The sequence below is a fragment of the Lepisma saccharinum genome, chromosome 9 (assembly GCF_977018435.1).
Source record: "Lepisma saccharinum chromosome 9, izLepSacc3.1, whole genome shotgun sequence".
In the NCBI taxonomy this organism is placed as follows: Eukaryota; Metazoa; Arthropoda; class Insecta; order Zygentoma; family Lepismatidae; genus Lepisma; species Lepisma saccharinum.
In genome coordinates, this window is record NC_139237.1 from 53,363,298 (window position 1) to 53,379,650 (window position 16,353).

The following is a 16,353-nucleotide window of genomic DNA, read 5'->3' on the forward strand; positions in this document are numbered from 1 at the left end:
CATGAAGGCTCAGCTGGACGTTTAGCCTATACTATCAAAGCCTTTTTCAAAATGTTCCACTTGTATAGAAACCCTATGATATCTGAAAAATTATATGAAGGGCTCGAGTGTAAAGCATGGTAAGTGACATTTTGGTCATATTTGAATAACAAAGTAAAATGTATCATCCTTCAACTTTCGAGTAAAATTGCCATGTCATACAATTTGCATTGGACTCAGTAAAGCCTTGCGAAATTGGGAAAAACAACACGAAAACAACTTATCTACAGTATAGCTTTTAATAACCCTTTTTCGTAATGTACTCAGAGATGACCAAAATGTCACTTACCATGTTTTACACCTGAGCCCTTCATATGTGAGCATTCACACAATTTTTCAGATTTGGTATTTTTTTTTTTTATTTTAATGACAAGAAAATTTGAAAACAGCTTCGGTGGCATCACTGCAAGGCAGTCGAGCATTAAGTCAGGGGTGGAAGATGGGCAGTAAAGAAAGTAAGTTTGTTATATTCATTTTTTTTCCTTCCAGGACTGCAATATGTAATTTTTCTTTGCACAAGAATTTTGGGGATATATGATTATGTCTCACATTAGGGCAGAGCCAATACCGATACCTTAACCAATTGCAATCGATACCGATGCTGATACCGATACTTGTATAATTCCAGTAAAATAACAAAGGCTAGTTACTAAGACACAAAACTCGCATCACATCCTATTAATGATATCAAATACTTCCACATTATTCTCTTATGGCATTGTATCACTTAAAATGTTCTGTAACATTTTATGTGAACTTTTTTCTAACCCCAGAGTATGCAAAAAACAAAAAAGTTGTTTTTGAAAGGTTGCAAGCATTATTCAAGTGTTGCAGATACACCAAAGAAATCTGTGTATTATTATAACTTCATTTCATTATACATGTCTTTAAGGGGAGAGAAAGTTATAGCGTGTAAAATATAGTGCTAATAGCATACAGCTTGTACAGTCACGGACACTGACGGCTTGTAATGAATACATTGACTTTCAATGGAATCGTTACAAGCCGGCAGTGTCCAGGACTGTACAAGGAATGCAAAATAAATACAAATGTAAACAACATTCTTATCGTTTGGATTAACCTGGAGACGGGAGAAAATGACGTAAAAATATACACAAATACAGAAATAATTTAATGTTCACTTGGCAGCTCTGTATATGTCCTGCTGTCCACTATTCTCTGTGATTTGCAATAAAAACAAGTCACTGCAGTGTCGGCATGGACAGCAGTCACACAGAAGGGGTAAGAGCACAATAAGAAAATCCACAACCCTCCCTCCCACAGCGACATTCATCCCTTTCCCAGGAACTCAGGAATGAGCCTAGCATTATAATAATGCTTGTTTTGAAAACATCACGTTCTTAACCTATGAGTTTGCAAGAAAGAATTGGCAATTGATGGTTTCTATTATTTCCACATAGAGTTGACCACCAGGCAGTTACATGCCTTCAATGCCACGTTTGGCCGCAGTGCTTTCACTTTAGCCCTGCCTTTGATCTTGTCATCTGCTTCCCAGGGGGGTGCATCATTTTCGGAACTGTACATGGAATTGTTGTGCGGGACCCCATGCCGTCACAAGGAAGGGTAAACAAACTTTTGAAAAGGACAAATCGTGACAAATGAATTGTTTCTCTTGGCCACTCTAGCCACTCAAAATCTTTGGTATCATTGCCGGCCCCCTTGGCAGAGTGGTTAGCACAATGTGCTACAACGCCAGGGGTCCCGGGTTTGAATCCTGGCCTGGGCATGGATGATTGTGAATGTACGTTCATCAATTTCATTATATCATGATTCATTCCCATCTTCGCAAATTAGCCAATAGTGGCACAAAAAGTGCAAATCAATCAATCAACCTTCGGTATCGGATGCTATTGACGAAAAAAATTGAACAGATCTTACCGATACCCCTGGTATCCACCAATACCGATACATTGGTATCGGCTCAGCCCTAGTCTCAGTGCATGTGGCACCGGCTTTTGAAGAAAATAACATTATTTTGTTCAAAAACAATACAAAAACAGCACAAAAACAGCATAATTATTTGACCTAATTCCTTCCAGAAGGCACCACCTTTGACTGAAATTTGCACCACAAGAACTGGTCAGACCAATGAAAGAAGATAATTTAAAAAATGTATGAAGAAGCAGTGAAGAAAACTAATGACAAATGAAAGAGGTTGTTAAGTCAGTAGTGGTAGTAAAAATGGCAGCACGTAATGTGTGTCTATCTGTGGGAAAGAGGTGTATTATCAAATTTATTGTGAAGGAGAAGGTTCCAGTTGAAGTTTTGAGAAGATTGGAAGCACAGTATGGGGAAAAAAATGATGTCACGATCAAAAGTTTGGCGAAGAACAATAGTCTCTGATGAATGAACTGCATGGATGAATCCGTTCATCGGACTTGGACATGTAAGGTATTAATGTGAATTTTTTTGACAAAGGGTCAGAATTAATGTCCACTGCACATTGATGAAGGGTGACGTATGCTATTCCATTTGCAAGAAAAGACAGAGAATGTTGTCTGAGAATGTCATTCTTCACCATGATAATGCCTGGCTCCACATGATTAATTTGACAGTAACAACTATTGCCAAAATACACTGGGAGGTTTTGTTCCATGTCCTTACACTCTGGACTGCCCTCAGTGAATATCAGATTTGTTTGACCTTCTTAAAGAGCATCTGAGGCAAGCAATAAAGAAAAAATGAAACGCTGAGAAAAAAATAAAAATATTCCGGCAGTGGCCAAGATAGCAGTCAACTTCCTTCTATGCCCAAGGATGCTGGGAACTGGAACAAAGATGGCAACAGTGCCTGGATGTTCAAGGGAATCCTTTGAAAAACTGGTCTAGTGTGGTGCTTGTAGGACTTTCCAACTTTTTGTAAATAAAAGTCTTGGTCAACCTTGAACGACCCTTGTGGGCTGTAAATTTAAAAGTGGCAACACTGTCAGAAAGAGATGAAGGCACCTTGCATGTGCTATCAGGCAGTGAGCATTATCAGTTGGAGACCATGTCGGTGTGTGGAGTGCAAAAAGTAGTTGGTGAAGTGGGTGCTTTTGCGTATGTAGAAGGTTGAAATTTTGTGTACTGCCCTAAACAGGTTTACAAAGGTAGTACAGTGATTGTGGCTCATGGCAAAAATGAAGGAGAATTCCATCAAGACTTGCATGAAGCCTGTAGTAGCAATACCTAGCCAAATCTGATGGTTGGACAATGGTGATAATGTGGGGAAACTAAAATGATGTACCTTTTCTCACATTGAGGTTGTGCTCACTGGCAAATCCCATCCTCCCCAAGAAATGCACTTACCCATTCTGCAACCATCAGATACAGCTAGGTATTTTGCTACAGGCTTCATGCAAATCTTGCTGACATTCTCCTGCATTTTTTACATGAGTCACCTGGATTTTGATCCACACTGTTCTACCTTTGTAAACATGTTTAGGGCAGGACATAAAATAGTAAATTTTAACCTTGTACAACTGCACTCACTACACCGAACACTTTTGACACCCCATGCATCGACATGGGCCCCAGCTCACCAGTAACACATGCACGGCTTTATCACCTCTTTCTGACAGTGTTGCCACTTTCAAATTTACAACCCACATATGTTACTGAATGCATTTGAAATTAAATGTTCGAAAGAGAGCAATGTGGAAGCACAGAATTATTTCAAACAATATTGTGATACGTTTACTGCACCACACCATGAAGAAACAGAATATTTTCATTTGAATGTTAATTAGAAACTTACGTTGATTTGATGGACAGCAGCAGATGCTCTAAATAATGTTTCTTGTTGGACATTCTTCTCTTTCAATTCATTATTCTCAGACTGCATTTGAAGCAGTCTCTCACAGAGCTGATTTGAATCCAATTTCTGGTTTGCAAGAGCCTTAGCCAACGCTCTGTTGTTTGCCAACAACTGGTTGTAACGACGATCTCTATTATCTGTGAAAAAACAAAATTGCAAGTTGAAATAAATTCATGAACATTTATTAAAATTTGAATGAAATAATTACGAGGGTTGGGGCAAAAGTCATTGCAACTATTTTTTTTCTTGTAGATACCAGCCCGGTTGGAAAATGCGACATATACAGATGAAAGGACGAGGGGGGGAACTACATGTGGGGACAGTTGAAACACGCGAACATTGTGCCTCACATATTTATTACGATAGTGTACAGGAAAATACTGGTTTGATCGTGCAAAATTAATTACATACCTGTTCTACAGTTGACAGAACAAAACTGGGGCTAAAGGCTCTCAAAGTAGTCACCTGCCATGTGCACCACACGCTGCCAACGATGTGGGAGACTCGGAATACCATCTGCGTCACCATTGGCCGCACCATGTGTGAATCGGGTAATCTGTTGTTCCACAGCATTGGCAATGTCGTCTCTTGTCGCAAACCGCCTTCCACGTAGTGGTTCCTTAACCTTGCGTATGAGATGAAAGTCACAGGGCGAAATGTCAGGAGAGTACGGCGGGTGCTCCATTTCTTCCCATCCCCAACGTTGCAGTTGCCGCCGTACACAGTCTGCTTTATGTGGTCTAGCGTTGTCGTGCAGGATGATTGCACTGTCCAGAAGGTCCGGACATTTCTTCCGAACGCCACGTCGCAAGGTTAAGGAACCACTACGTGGAAGGCGGTTTGCGACACGAGACGACATTGCCAATGCTGTGGAACAACAGATTACCCGATTCACACATGGTGCGGCCAATGGTGACGCAGATGGTATTCCGAGTCTCCCACATCGTTGGCAGCGTCTGGTGCACATGGCAGGTGACTACTTTGAGGGCCTTTAGCCCCAGTTTTGTTCTGTAGAACAGGTATGTAATTAATTTTGCACGATCAAACCAGTATTGTATTGTACACTATCGTAATAAATATGTGAGACACAATGTTCGCGTATTTCAACTGTCCCCACATGTAGTTCCCCCCCTCGTTCTTTCATCTGTATACGTCGCATTTTCCAACCGGGCTGGTATCTACAAGAAAAAAAATAGTTGCAATGACTTTTGCCCCAACCCTCGTATTTCCTTCTACAAAATTCAACTTAAGTATCTACCGTATTTACGCAAGTATAATATGCATGCGTGTATAATGCGCACCCTGGTTCTTGATGGGGAAAAGTGACCTAACAAATATATCTCATATATAATGTGCAGTATAATTCATGTTCAAGGAATGGCTTTCTTGGTTGTAGATCTTAAAGCTGCTGCTATGCCCATCAAGAGGCCAGCAAATGTGTCTAATACAGCAATGTTGTAGGGCCTACATGTTAGTAACATTGATGTGGTTATGTTAGTCACAGCTTGTATTGGTGCTTCAGAGTGATATTTCCAAATATAGTGCAAGACTTTTGCTCATCTAATGTAACAACTACACAAGAAACATTCAGGACCCTCAAACTAACAGTTAGCAGCACAAGATTTCTTCCATTAAGGCATTTACACACTCCATATATGTCATGCTGTTTGGCCAGTAATACATTTTAATTATTATTTTATTTTTCCTTATCGTTTCTTTCATCCAAAGTACCCATTAGAATGTTCCTTCATTTTGTGATCGGCCTATTTCAACAGCATTGCACATTAGTCTCACCATTTTGAATGGAATACAGTTGCCATATTCAGAAACTGCAGAATTTAAGCTTTACAACGATATAACATGAAACATCAATGCAAGTGTTACAAAATCATGGAATGACCCTGTATGGTTTCATATTGGCAGTCTAAATTATTCCGTGCATAACATTCACCACAGTTTTTGAGGACAAAAATTTTGGAAAAAAAGTGTGCATTATACTTGAGTACGGTATTTCAAATTAATGTAATTCTTCTTGTGTATGTTTCACACAAGTTTGATGTTTTATAACCACCAGAAAGTTACTTCCTTGTTGTTTCAGGAGATTGCACACTCGCGTTAACATTTATTTCAAAACAGAAATATCATTTGAACTGATATATTTAATATAGTTACCTATTGCAAAGAAATTGCTGGAACAGATTTATTTTTTACATAAAATAAGGTAACACCACCAAATATAATTTTACCAACCTGCTCACATAAGCATATGCACAGTGAATTATTGTCACTAAAATGCTTTCAAACAGAACGTAAATTACCACTGCAGATTTGTACAAAATTTTCTGTAGGTGGCAGCACTATCATAGTTTAACAGTCCACAGGTCCATGCGAAACATACAGAAATACATAGGATGTTCATAATAATAATGATTTATAGTCTGAAATAAATCATATTAGTAAAAAAAGTAATGGCTAAATGAAGAGATTCTCTCCAATTTCTGGTGTATGCAGGAGATAGGGGGGTGGGGGTTACAGAGCAAGTGTGTGTGTGCATGTGGAAGTTTCATGTGTCGGGATAGGTCTACTCCCGTAACGATATGAGCCAATGAAACTGCTCATGACATTATACAAGTTGATTATCATAATCAAGGCTTCATTTTGATCATATGATACGTTTGAAGTATATGCCATGTCACAAATGCTAGAGAATGTCATCTTACAGTTATATTGAAAGACCGGAGGTGGCCACCATGCTCACCAGATCTTGCCCCCTTTGATTTTTATCCATGGGGCTATGCAAGGTAAAAAGTGTACTCTGTCAAGATCAGAAATGTGGAGCACCTGAACCAATGGATCCCTGAAGGTGTTTCATCCTTCTCACCAAATATTCTGGTTGTATATTGTCATAGCTATAGCAGGATCACCAAACCATCCATGGTGAGCTTACGGTAGCTCTCAAGAGATATTTTCAGTGGCTTGTGAATGGTTGGTTACACGCTGCAAGTTACAGAGAGAGATCCTTTGGGGAGGGGGGAAAACACTTTTTTTGTTCTCACGATAAAAAATCAAAGGCATACAAAAAAAATTGTTACTATACCTTAACGTGGAACTGAATACGCTAACTTTTGATGTAACCCGTTCTTACGTCGGACTAGTGGTTAATTTTTAAGTATTGTTGAAACTTGAGTATCTATAATTTTTAATCCAATAGTAAGAGCTTAGAATTTTTTTAAAAAAATTCAAATTTACATAGAAATGGCAGTGTATTTTATCTAACCTTCATAGTTACTATTTTAGATAAATGTTTGACTTTATGTTATAACATTATTTTTTTTTTGGGGGGGGGGCACTGGATCAAATACTGGGGCAAGATCTTTATGTATCTGATGAAATTCAGCCACAATAGACAAACTTGACATATTTTACCAATTTCGCTTTTTTCCAAAATATTTCTTTCATTTTCACGTAATAAGATATATTTCTGCATAATTTCGCAATTGTCTTACATATATCAGTTATTTTATAATTTATTCTTCGTGGCTTTAGCACAACGGATAGTTTATATTATCGATGGCAGGATAAGGAAATTGTGGACAAAGAAAATAAAAGCAGATGACGTCCTTTCTAATCAACTAGTACAAAACAATAACACCCCCTTTTTTTATCCCGCCAACAATTGATAGTCATGCGAACATTATTGGGAAAAAAATATTCTCCGTGCCACAGTCATTGTTGTGTGGGCATCGTAAACAAGTTTCAATTAATTGTTGTGTGGGCATCGTAAACAAGTTTCAATTATATTTTTTCTTTACTATTTTTTATCATCACACAACAATGTCAAAAATAAAAATTACATTCGGTACATTACAGCCCCTGGCCCTGCCCCATCGGCAATCAAGTACAGAAGTTTCAAAATCACTTGTCGTTTGAGCTACGCACGAATCAGTATGTTAGGGTGGCTACAGACAAGCAGAAATGAAATTCCCGACTTTTCCAGGACAATTATAAACTAAATTCATGTTTTTGCAAATGGAAATAAGAAAATCATACAGATCCAGGTATATTAAGTACATATATTAGCTTCCATGAAATTGTCTTCATTTCTCTATGATTTGCATTCAAACTGCTAAATAGTGAACTTGGAAAATTATTACTATTCACAAGCTAGGGAGGAATTATGGGATTTTGTCATATGCAGCCAGTTATTCAATAAAATATTTCATTATTTTTAAAGTTACGACTAAATGAGATTAGAGTGAGAGTGATGCAAAAAGGAATTTTGTGATTTTCAATCTCTTTAGCCTTTCTCGCTATATGTTGATATTTCCACTGAGGTTTGGAACCCTCTGCTTGCAAGAACGATGAGTGCAGACTCATTTTTCAATGCACAAACCTACTTCTCTTTTCTGTGTAAAGCAAACAACTTAATCCTTGCACACAAGTGAACAATTGAAACATACAAAACAAAGTGCCATATTTCCTTACATTATCAATGGGACTTCTCCTTCAGTACGAACATTCACAGTATATCCAAGTGAAACTGCCAACATGCAGTTATACCATTATTACTGGTGAAAAGGGTATATATACACAGAGGTTCATTCATTTATATTGAGCCGAATTCGAATGTGCCACGTACCTAGGAAATGCTGTGTTTCCAACACTGGTTGTGTTCAATCTGCAGGCCACCACTACTGATTATTGCCCAGCATTGGAGTTTCCATTGCAGGAGACTGCGTTGCATGGGTATTGCATCCCACTCCTCGTTACAGGCTTTCCACAGGCCGGAGACTGTGCGGACTTGACAAGGGAGACGGTGCAGACTTGACAATGGGACAGGCGACGCTTGAGGAGTCCGAAAGCGCAATAGTCCATTGGGCTGGCATCTGGACTCTTGACAGGGATGTCAAAGAAGGGAATTACAGAAATTCTAGTTTCCTGTTCCATATGGCGATAGAATTCCAGCGATGTTTTCGCCGTGTGGCTGGATGCCTTGTCTTGGTGGAGTTCAACATGGTTCACGTATTGTCCGTACAATGCTGGAATTTCATGCTGGTACATTTCAGTCAGGACATGAGTCTGGTAGTACATAGCATTGATTTTTGATGTTTCCTTTCGGAGACGCAGTTTGCCCCTGTACGAGAAACCGGCCACAATCCTGAACCCTTTGGGAAGCTCTCTGCGCACTGGCGGAAGAACGTGCTTCGGCTCTTGGCGTCAACAGGTCTGTATGTAATGGCACGAACTTTATCACAGTCTGTAAGGTAAATCCACTCCTCATCAAGGGTCACAACAAACTTCCACCGATCACCTGCTAGATGACGTTTATACAGCCTCCTGCAGTTCCTTTTTCGCTCAGCCACATGACACGGTTTCAGGGAGTGCACACTGCTCTTGCGAACAACCTTGAGGTGTAAATCCCTGTGAATGGCGCGATTGATTGTCACCTGCGATGTGCGGCATTTGCTGGCCATTGCATGCTGTGGGGGATTTTCGGAGGTCGCCATATGCCCAACAACACGCAATAGCGGCTGGGTCCTCTTCACGGGAGGCTGGTTTCTAGCTGCTCGCATCGGTGTGGTGGGTCCAGGACTCTGTGCCGCATATTTCCGTATAATACGAATCAGTGGGACGACCTACACGAAAATTACGCATGTTACACATTTCTACGATGCACGTCGCCGTGAACTTCCTGTCGAAAAGGGCAACAATGTACCCCTCCCAGAATCTGTTCAGTTTCGGCGGCATCAGACTACGCTCGACTACACTGCTCTACTGCGTGACTAACGACATACTGTTGCTTGCCTCGTGGCAATCTCACGGCGATGCAATGCGTTGCGCATGCGTGGTACAGTCGCACATTGAATTCGGCTCAATATACATGAATCAACTTCTGTATGTACACTATGTGGAAGAAAGTCATTGAACACCATATGTCAGCAGATACCATCAGTTTTCTTGCAATCAATAGGAGGTCTGTCCGCCTTTGGCAGCAATAACAGCAGCCACTCGTCGTGGTAAACTGACCACAAGGTTGTGTAGTACACCGAGTGGGATATTCCGCCATTCCTCCTGCAGTACATTCACCAACCATGAATGTGTAGAAGGGCGAGGCGATCGCGACCTCAATCAATGCTCCAGTTCGTCCCATAGATGTTCGATAGGGTTGAGGTCAGGGCTCTGAGCAGGCCAATCCAGTTGGGTGACATTATTTTCTGCATACCACTCCATGGTAGCCCTGGAAACATGACAAGTCGTATTATCGTCCTGGAACACACATTCTTAGTTTCCATAGAAATGCTACAACGTGGGGAACATGGAGTTGTCGAGAATATCTCGGTAGGATGCAGACGTCATGTGGCCATACACCGGTACCAGTGAACCCACGCCATGCCAGCTGAAACAACACCAGAACATGATGCCGCCACTACCATATTTCACTGTGGGCACTACACTCGGGTAACAGATGTTCTCCGGGTAATCGCCATACCTACACTCTCCCATCTGATCGAAACTGTGAAGCATGATTCATCGCTCCATAGGACCTTCCGCCATTGCTCCAACGTCCAGTTTCTCCGCTCTTTACATCAGCATAGTCTCTGCAGTTTATTGTTTTTTGTTATCAGGGGTTTGTGAGCAGCGGCTCGACCATGATAACCAAGCGCATGGGTCTCCTTGTGAAGTGTCTTGGTCGAAACAGTCAAATTAGTCGCACTTTGAAACTCTTCTGCAATCGAATGCATCAGACGGGTCCTGTTTTTTCAAATCTCCCTCTTTAGCACTCTCCTGTCCTGGTCGTCCAATTTCGTGGGTCTTCCACTTCGTGGTACATTGCTGCAGTGTCCCTTTTCCTTCCACTTCTTGATGACAAAGGCTACAGTTGATTTAGGGACCTGTCGGGCATCAGCTATGCTACGTATACTCATGCCTCCTATGGAGCAGCCTACTATGATCCCTCTTTCAAACATACTGGGCTCTTTCCTGTCCATTTTATCAGCGAATGATCTGAGAAGCCTCCTGCTGCCATATATATATATATACCCGTCTGTACTCTCTTTTCCATGAGGAGTTCGTTTCAGAGTTGACTTTGTCCAATGACTTTCTTCCACATAGCATGTTAATAATTAAACACAAGCAATTTATGGAAGGGGAATCTACTGCATTGTAAAGGTGTCTGATTTAGCTAATCAAATATTAAAACAGGAATATGCTGTTGATATCAGCTTCCGAAAGTTTATGTACAAGGGGCATCCAGAAAAAAGTTCCAATGCCACCTGTACGCAGCGCTAGTGGTTGGAGTGCAACATGCATATGCAGGCAGGAAGAAGTGTCATGTGGCTGTAATCTGGTGCAGTAAAATGCAGCCATATTAGGACAGTTCTAGGTTAAAGATGGCAGCTTTCACACAGTCCCCCACCGACAGTGAGGTATGTGGGGTAATCAGATTTTTGCACACTCCGAATCCAGCATAGAGCCACCAGCAATCGTGTGAGGTGTACAGACCAGACATTATGAGCGATAGTATGATCAGACGAAGGCCAATCCAATGTGCACGACCCCATACAGCTAAGTACATGCAGGCTCTTTTATATTATTTCAAGTGAGCTATCTTGGACCACTCCCTGTACAGCCCTGGCCTTGCATGTAACCACTTTCATCTCTTTCTTCAGATGAAGAGATTTCTGGCAGGACAAGGTTTTGACAGCAACACAGCAGTAAAGATAGTTCCAGTCTTTATTTATTTATTTTTACTATTGTGTTATTTTTCCCAAAATTTACATTTTCATTTTAGTGCATTTGCGGCAAATATACCTAAAATTATACCTTCATAGTGGTTTTAAACTACTAAATTGTTCGTCATCTGGTGTATGTTTTTTCGTTACAGTTTGATATGTTGGAACCGATTTTTGAGGAAGTTATTTTCCCTTATTTCTCACTCGACAAATGTCGATGTTACGACTCCCGTGTGGCGGTAGGTGAGCACTTGATCTCCACCAAAATCGCACCACTTAGCTAGGGGATTCAAAACCCTTCTTGCGTGACAAATACTGATGATGCGACTTCTGTGTGAACCCTGCCACTTTGCTCTGTGGTGCAAATTGTTCTGACAGAAGTTGAGAAAATCCTAGGAAATATTTGATTGAATGTGGCTGTTGGAATTATTCCACATACAACATGCATAATAGTTTTCTCTTGGATAAAATGTTGGAAAACTTGTGTGTTCTAGATACACAAATATGGTACATTTTGTTTCTTTTAGCCTAAAACAGACAAGAATGTTGGATTTCAAGGTATTTTTCGTTGTTTAAGCACATTTTTAAAATTTGCGAAAAATGCCAACAATTCACATTTTATGCCAAATTCTCGTTATTTCACTATTTCGAAAGGGTGAATAATTTGTCCACACATCACTGCACATTCATAAACACTACTTTGCACATATTTCACTATTATTGAGTTTGCGAAAAATCAAGGTCCCTACTAATTGCAACTTACTTTCTGAATGCCTCTTGTATAAATCATAGATGAAAAGTGAAAATTTTGCAGGTCTGGCAGATAAACGTCAATTACTGAAGAAAGTGATATGCATTTAGGATTGAATGATTCAAGTAATTATAATATTAAATTTTTACATATTTATTATTATAATTTTATTTCATAACATTGGACATTCCATGAGTTTAAACAGACAGGACCGAAAGGGGTGGGAGAGTGGCGTGAATTGTAATACGGGTGTTGCAGAAAACTTGGAGGTTGGGAGCATCATGCACTTGTCAAAGTTATATGATGTTTACCAATGCAGATTTATGTTTTACTTTTTCGTGACATTATTCACCTGAAATATCCAAATTTGTTGGATTCTTCTTGACATGGAATTACAGTTCCATGTCATTGTAAACTAATGTTACTCTGTGCAAAACCACTATTATGCCTGGATGATGAAAGAAAACCTTCGTACATTTTTCTACATTGAATAAGATTAAGTGAGCCAGAAGAGTAATAAAATTCCAGCAGCATATTTGCAGTGGTGTAGCAGACTAAGGCTCCATTTTTGTTGGATTTTGCATCTGACAAATGTTGTAAATGACAAAAAATGTCATACTGGAACATCCAAGAAACATCAGATTCATGAGAGTGCAATGCATGTGATTTTGGCCGGATGTCGCAGAATGACAAGTATCGAACTGCTACGTTCACATGCATATAAGGAGCCAAAAAGTTTGTTCAATGAAATGTAATACACCAGACATGGAATTTTTGTCAGATGTTGCAGTCCGAAGACATCCGACAAAAATCAATTCCATAAGAATGCCATGCATGCGATTTTTGTCGCACGTTGTAGTGAACATTTTGTCAAAGTTCAACATTAGTCGGACGGCGATATCAGACAAAAATTGTATGCATCAATGGAGCCTAAACGTTCATCCGACAAATGCTGTACCACGACATTCAAAAAATTACAGGGTTGCATAGTGCCCTTTTTGTTTCCATGTTCCTTCATAATGTCAGACAAAATGCCATGCTACGATGCCCAACAACTATCGGACAGTGCCACAGTGGTAATGCTCCTCCCCTCCCATCCCCTCCTTCTGTTGACTGTTCTGTCCCCTTGCTACTTCCATACGGACAACAAAAATGATAATTCAATGCATTTTCCACGTGATATTTAAGAGGCTTATCAAATTTTTCTCCCCCTCTGCAAATTTCTCTCTCCCCTCATCACTGGTTTCTGTTCTGGCACTGTGGTTGTGTTGTGCATAAAAGGGGTCTAAAAGTTGAGGCTGAGATTTAGCAACAAGATTTCCTGTTCCCATGCAGGGCTACATAATGACATCTTTCAAATCAAACACCTGGCACCTTCATTCCATCACATACAAAAAAAGTCAATATAGGCAAAATTCCCTGACTTCTTTTCACCTCTCGAATTCCCTGACTTTTCCCAGTTTTCCAGGTCTGTCGCCACCCTGGTATGTATACTCTGTCCCAACTATCTCTGGAGCAGATAAACGAAAACCAGTCTCTGCGCAAGTAGTGACGTGAGACGTTTCCACCACAGTTTCCACAAAGGTGTAAATCTGACATAATAGTAAATTAAACTTATGATAATTGCAGTGAAGCCCACAATATTATCAGTATTTTCCCACTACATTCTTTGGTTAAAGAGATTCTGACCATCATTTAATACCCCACCCCCACACTAGTCGATCTTCATGGAAGATGCTGACTGACTTCATGTATAATGAGAAATTCGAAAGGACTGCTGTTCATTTTTTTGGCTATACTGGTTATATTTCTGCATTTTTCTGACATTTCTAAATTATAGGACAAAGTTCCAGGCTCTAGTAAAATGTATCCCTTTTCCATTAATGATAAGATTTTTTTATGTAGTCTCTCTGTCAGGCACTTTTGGCTGATGGCGGCAAGAATGACGAGTGATGGCATGTTGAATGAAGGGACACTTACAAGAACACACGATGCTTAAGCTGGGATTCAAACCTGGGACACCTGGCATCCTAGAATGCTGTGCTAACCACTCTGCCATCGACGATGGTGCATTAGTATTACGCACATGTTCATTACTAGGGATGGACCGATATAAATGTCTTGCCATTGCAAATGTTTTTTAAAATAACCTGAATTGTTCGTTCACATTATTAACTCTGCGTTGGTCGTGCATGGTCTCTAGTTCTATGTGGCTTCAACGTCAGCATTTATCAATGATTGTCTTGTCAACACCCTCCTCCTGTCTAGCAGAGTTTCTAACCTTTAAACCACGATTTTGATTTCAGTGTTAGTCAGATCTTCATGCTGCTAGGGGAGTTCGTTGAAGCCACTTGGTGTCCAAGTCCATTCGCGACTATAGGTGCACCTAGTTTTTACTGAAAATCTCGTCTGCCATTCTGTGCCCAACTAACAGTGTGTGCCTTTTTATAGTTTTATAGAATTTCAATTTTTATAGCTTTATAGAATCTCAATTGTTGCAAGCAAAGAGCTAATGAGTGTTTGGCGTTTCAGACCTTTAATTGAACATATTTTAAGAACTCTGTCTCTGGCAAAATATGCGACCATCCATGTAACTTTTATTGCGCAACCCACGAAGGGTTAATTAATGTAAGCAAGTGTGACGAAGGGTGTTGCTCTTAAAACACAATGTGTATTTACACATTTATTTTACAAAAATATAGTAAATGAATTACACATTTACAGTAATAAAAATAAACATGATGATATAATTTTGCACAAAACTATACGTTATTTATAAACGACAGACCAGGAAAATTATTCATCATTTTCCCAATACAATGTATGTATCGAATATGCATGTATCAGATGAAAGAACTACTGATTAGCCTGTCCCATTCTCAATAATTAGATGTATTTATTCTATGATGTTCAAGATGCTACAGGGTCATTTCACGAGAAATCACCCAGAGCAGGTTGCTTACGTGTCATGCATTTGCTTCACATTTTTTTACTGATAGATACTTGGTCCAATATGACAAATATGTAATTGTTTTGGGTGTGGTTGATTATGGTAATTGTTTATCGAACACTTAATAAAATTGACGGAGGATCATGATGATTTAACTACAACTCTGATATTTGGACTGTAGAGCTGGTTCAATCACTTGAATGCGAGACACGTATGATGACTATCGTTTTGCAATGACAAATTAACTAAAATACTTGATTTTCCACTATGTATTGTCTTGACACACAAACTACACTAATATGAACATGATATGATCACACACACACTGCATGATTGCAGCTCGAATGTCTGTTTTTCAGAATCATTGACGAAACTGTTCATAATGATCACTGGTGCTTGCATTGTGGTTAAAATGAGGGGGACCCCCCCCCCCAAGCACTATCACCCCTCTGGGCTGATTCCCGTGACTCGCTCTCTCTCAACTGGTGAGCACACAATGTTGCCAACCGGCAGAATTAGTCTAACCTTAGTCGCAACATACTCCCCTCTCTTGGTTGGGCGAGGTCAATCAATTTATAAATACACATCCTTTGCGGGAAAATGTATAATCTTAGTTATGGGTCTCTTGAACAAACATGAGTTGCACTTCACTTGGGCTACCTTTACAAGACCATCATCTCCAGGATATGTCTCTTCAATAACTCCCAACTTCCACATCATGGGTGGTTGATTATCATCCTTCACCAAAACTACAATTCCTGGCTGAAGATTTTGATGCGCTGATGTCCACTTGTTCCTCTGCTGTATTTGGTTCAGGTAATCGTTGGATCACTTTGTCCAAAAATGTTGCCTCATCTTCTGGATGTGTTGCCATCTGCTCAACCTGTTGACTTGGACATGAGACAAATCAGGCTCAGGTAGGTTAATTAGGGTGTCTCCTATAATAAAATGTGCAGATAGAAAAGAAGGGTCATTAGGGTCTCTATTTGAGTGAGTACAGTGCTTAACTCTTCATAAGTTAGAATGGTTCTTCCTACGACTCTTCGTAGATGAAATTTCATTAT

At 39.9% G+C, this 16,353-nt stretch overlaps 1 protein-coding gene across 7 annotated transcripts in view; it reads right to left on the minus strand.

The window, feature by feature from the left end:
- LOC145992053 (uncharacterized) overlaps positions 1-16,353 on the minus strand; it is a 133,185-nt gene that overhangs the window by 102,489 nt on the left and 14,343 nt on the right. For all 7 annotated transcript variants that reach the window (XR_014442125.1, XM_083128209.1, XM_083128211.1 and 4 more), the window contains exon 3: positions 3,796-3,992. Coding sequence is in view for 6 of the 7 variants with exons in the window: in XM_083128209.1 (XP_082984335.1) it covers positions 3,796-3,992 (197 nt within the window). In the remaining variant the exon portion in view is untranslated. The remainder of the gene's footprint in view (positions 1-3,795; positions 3,993-16,353) is intronic.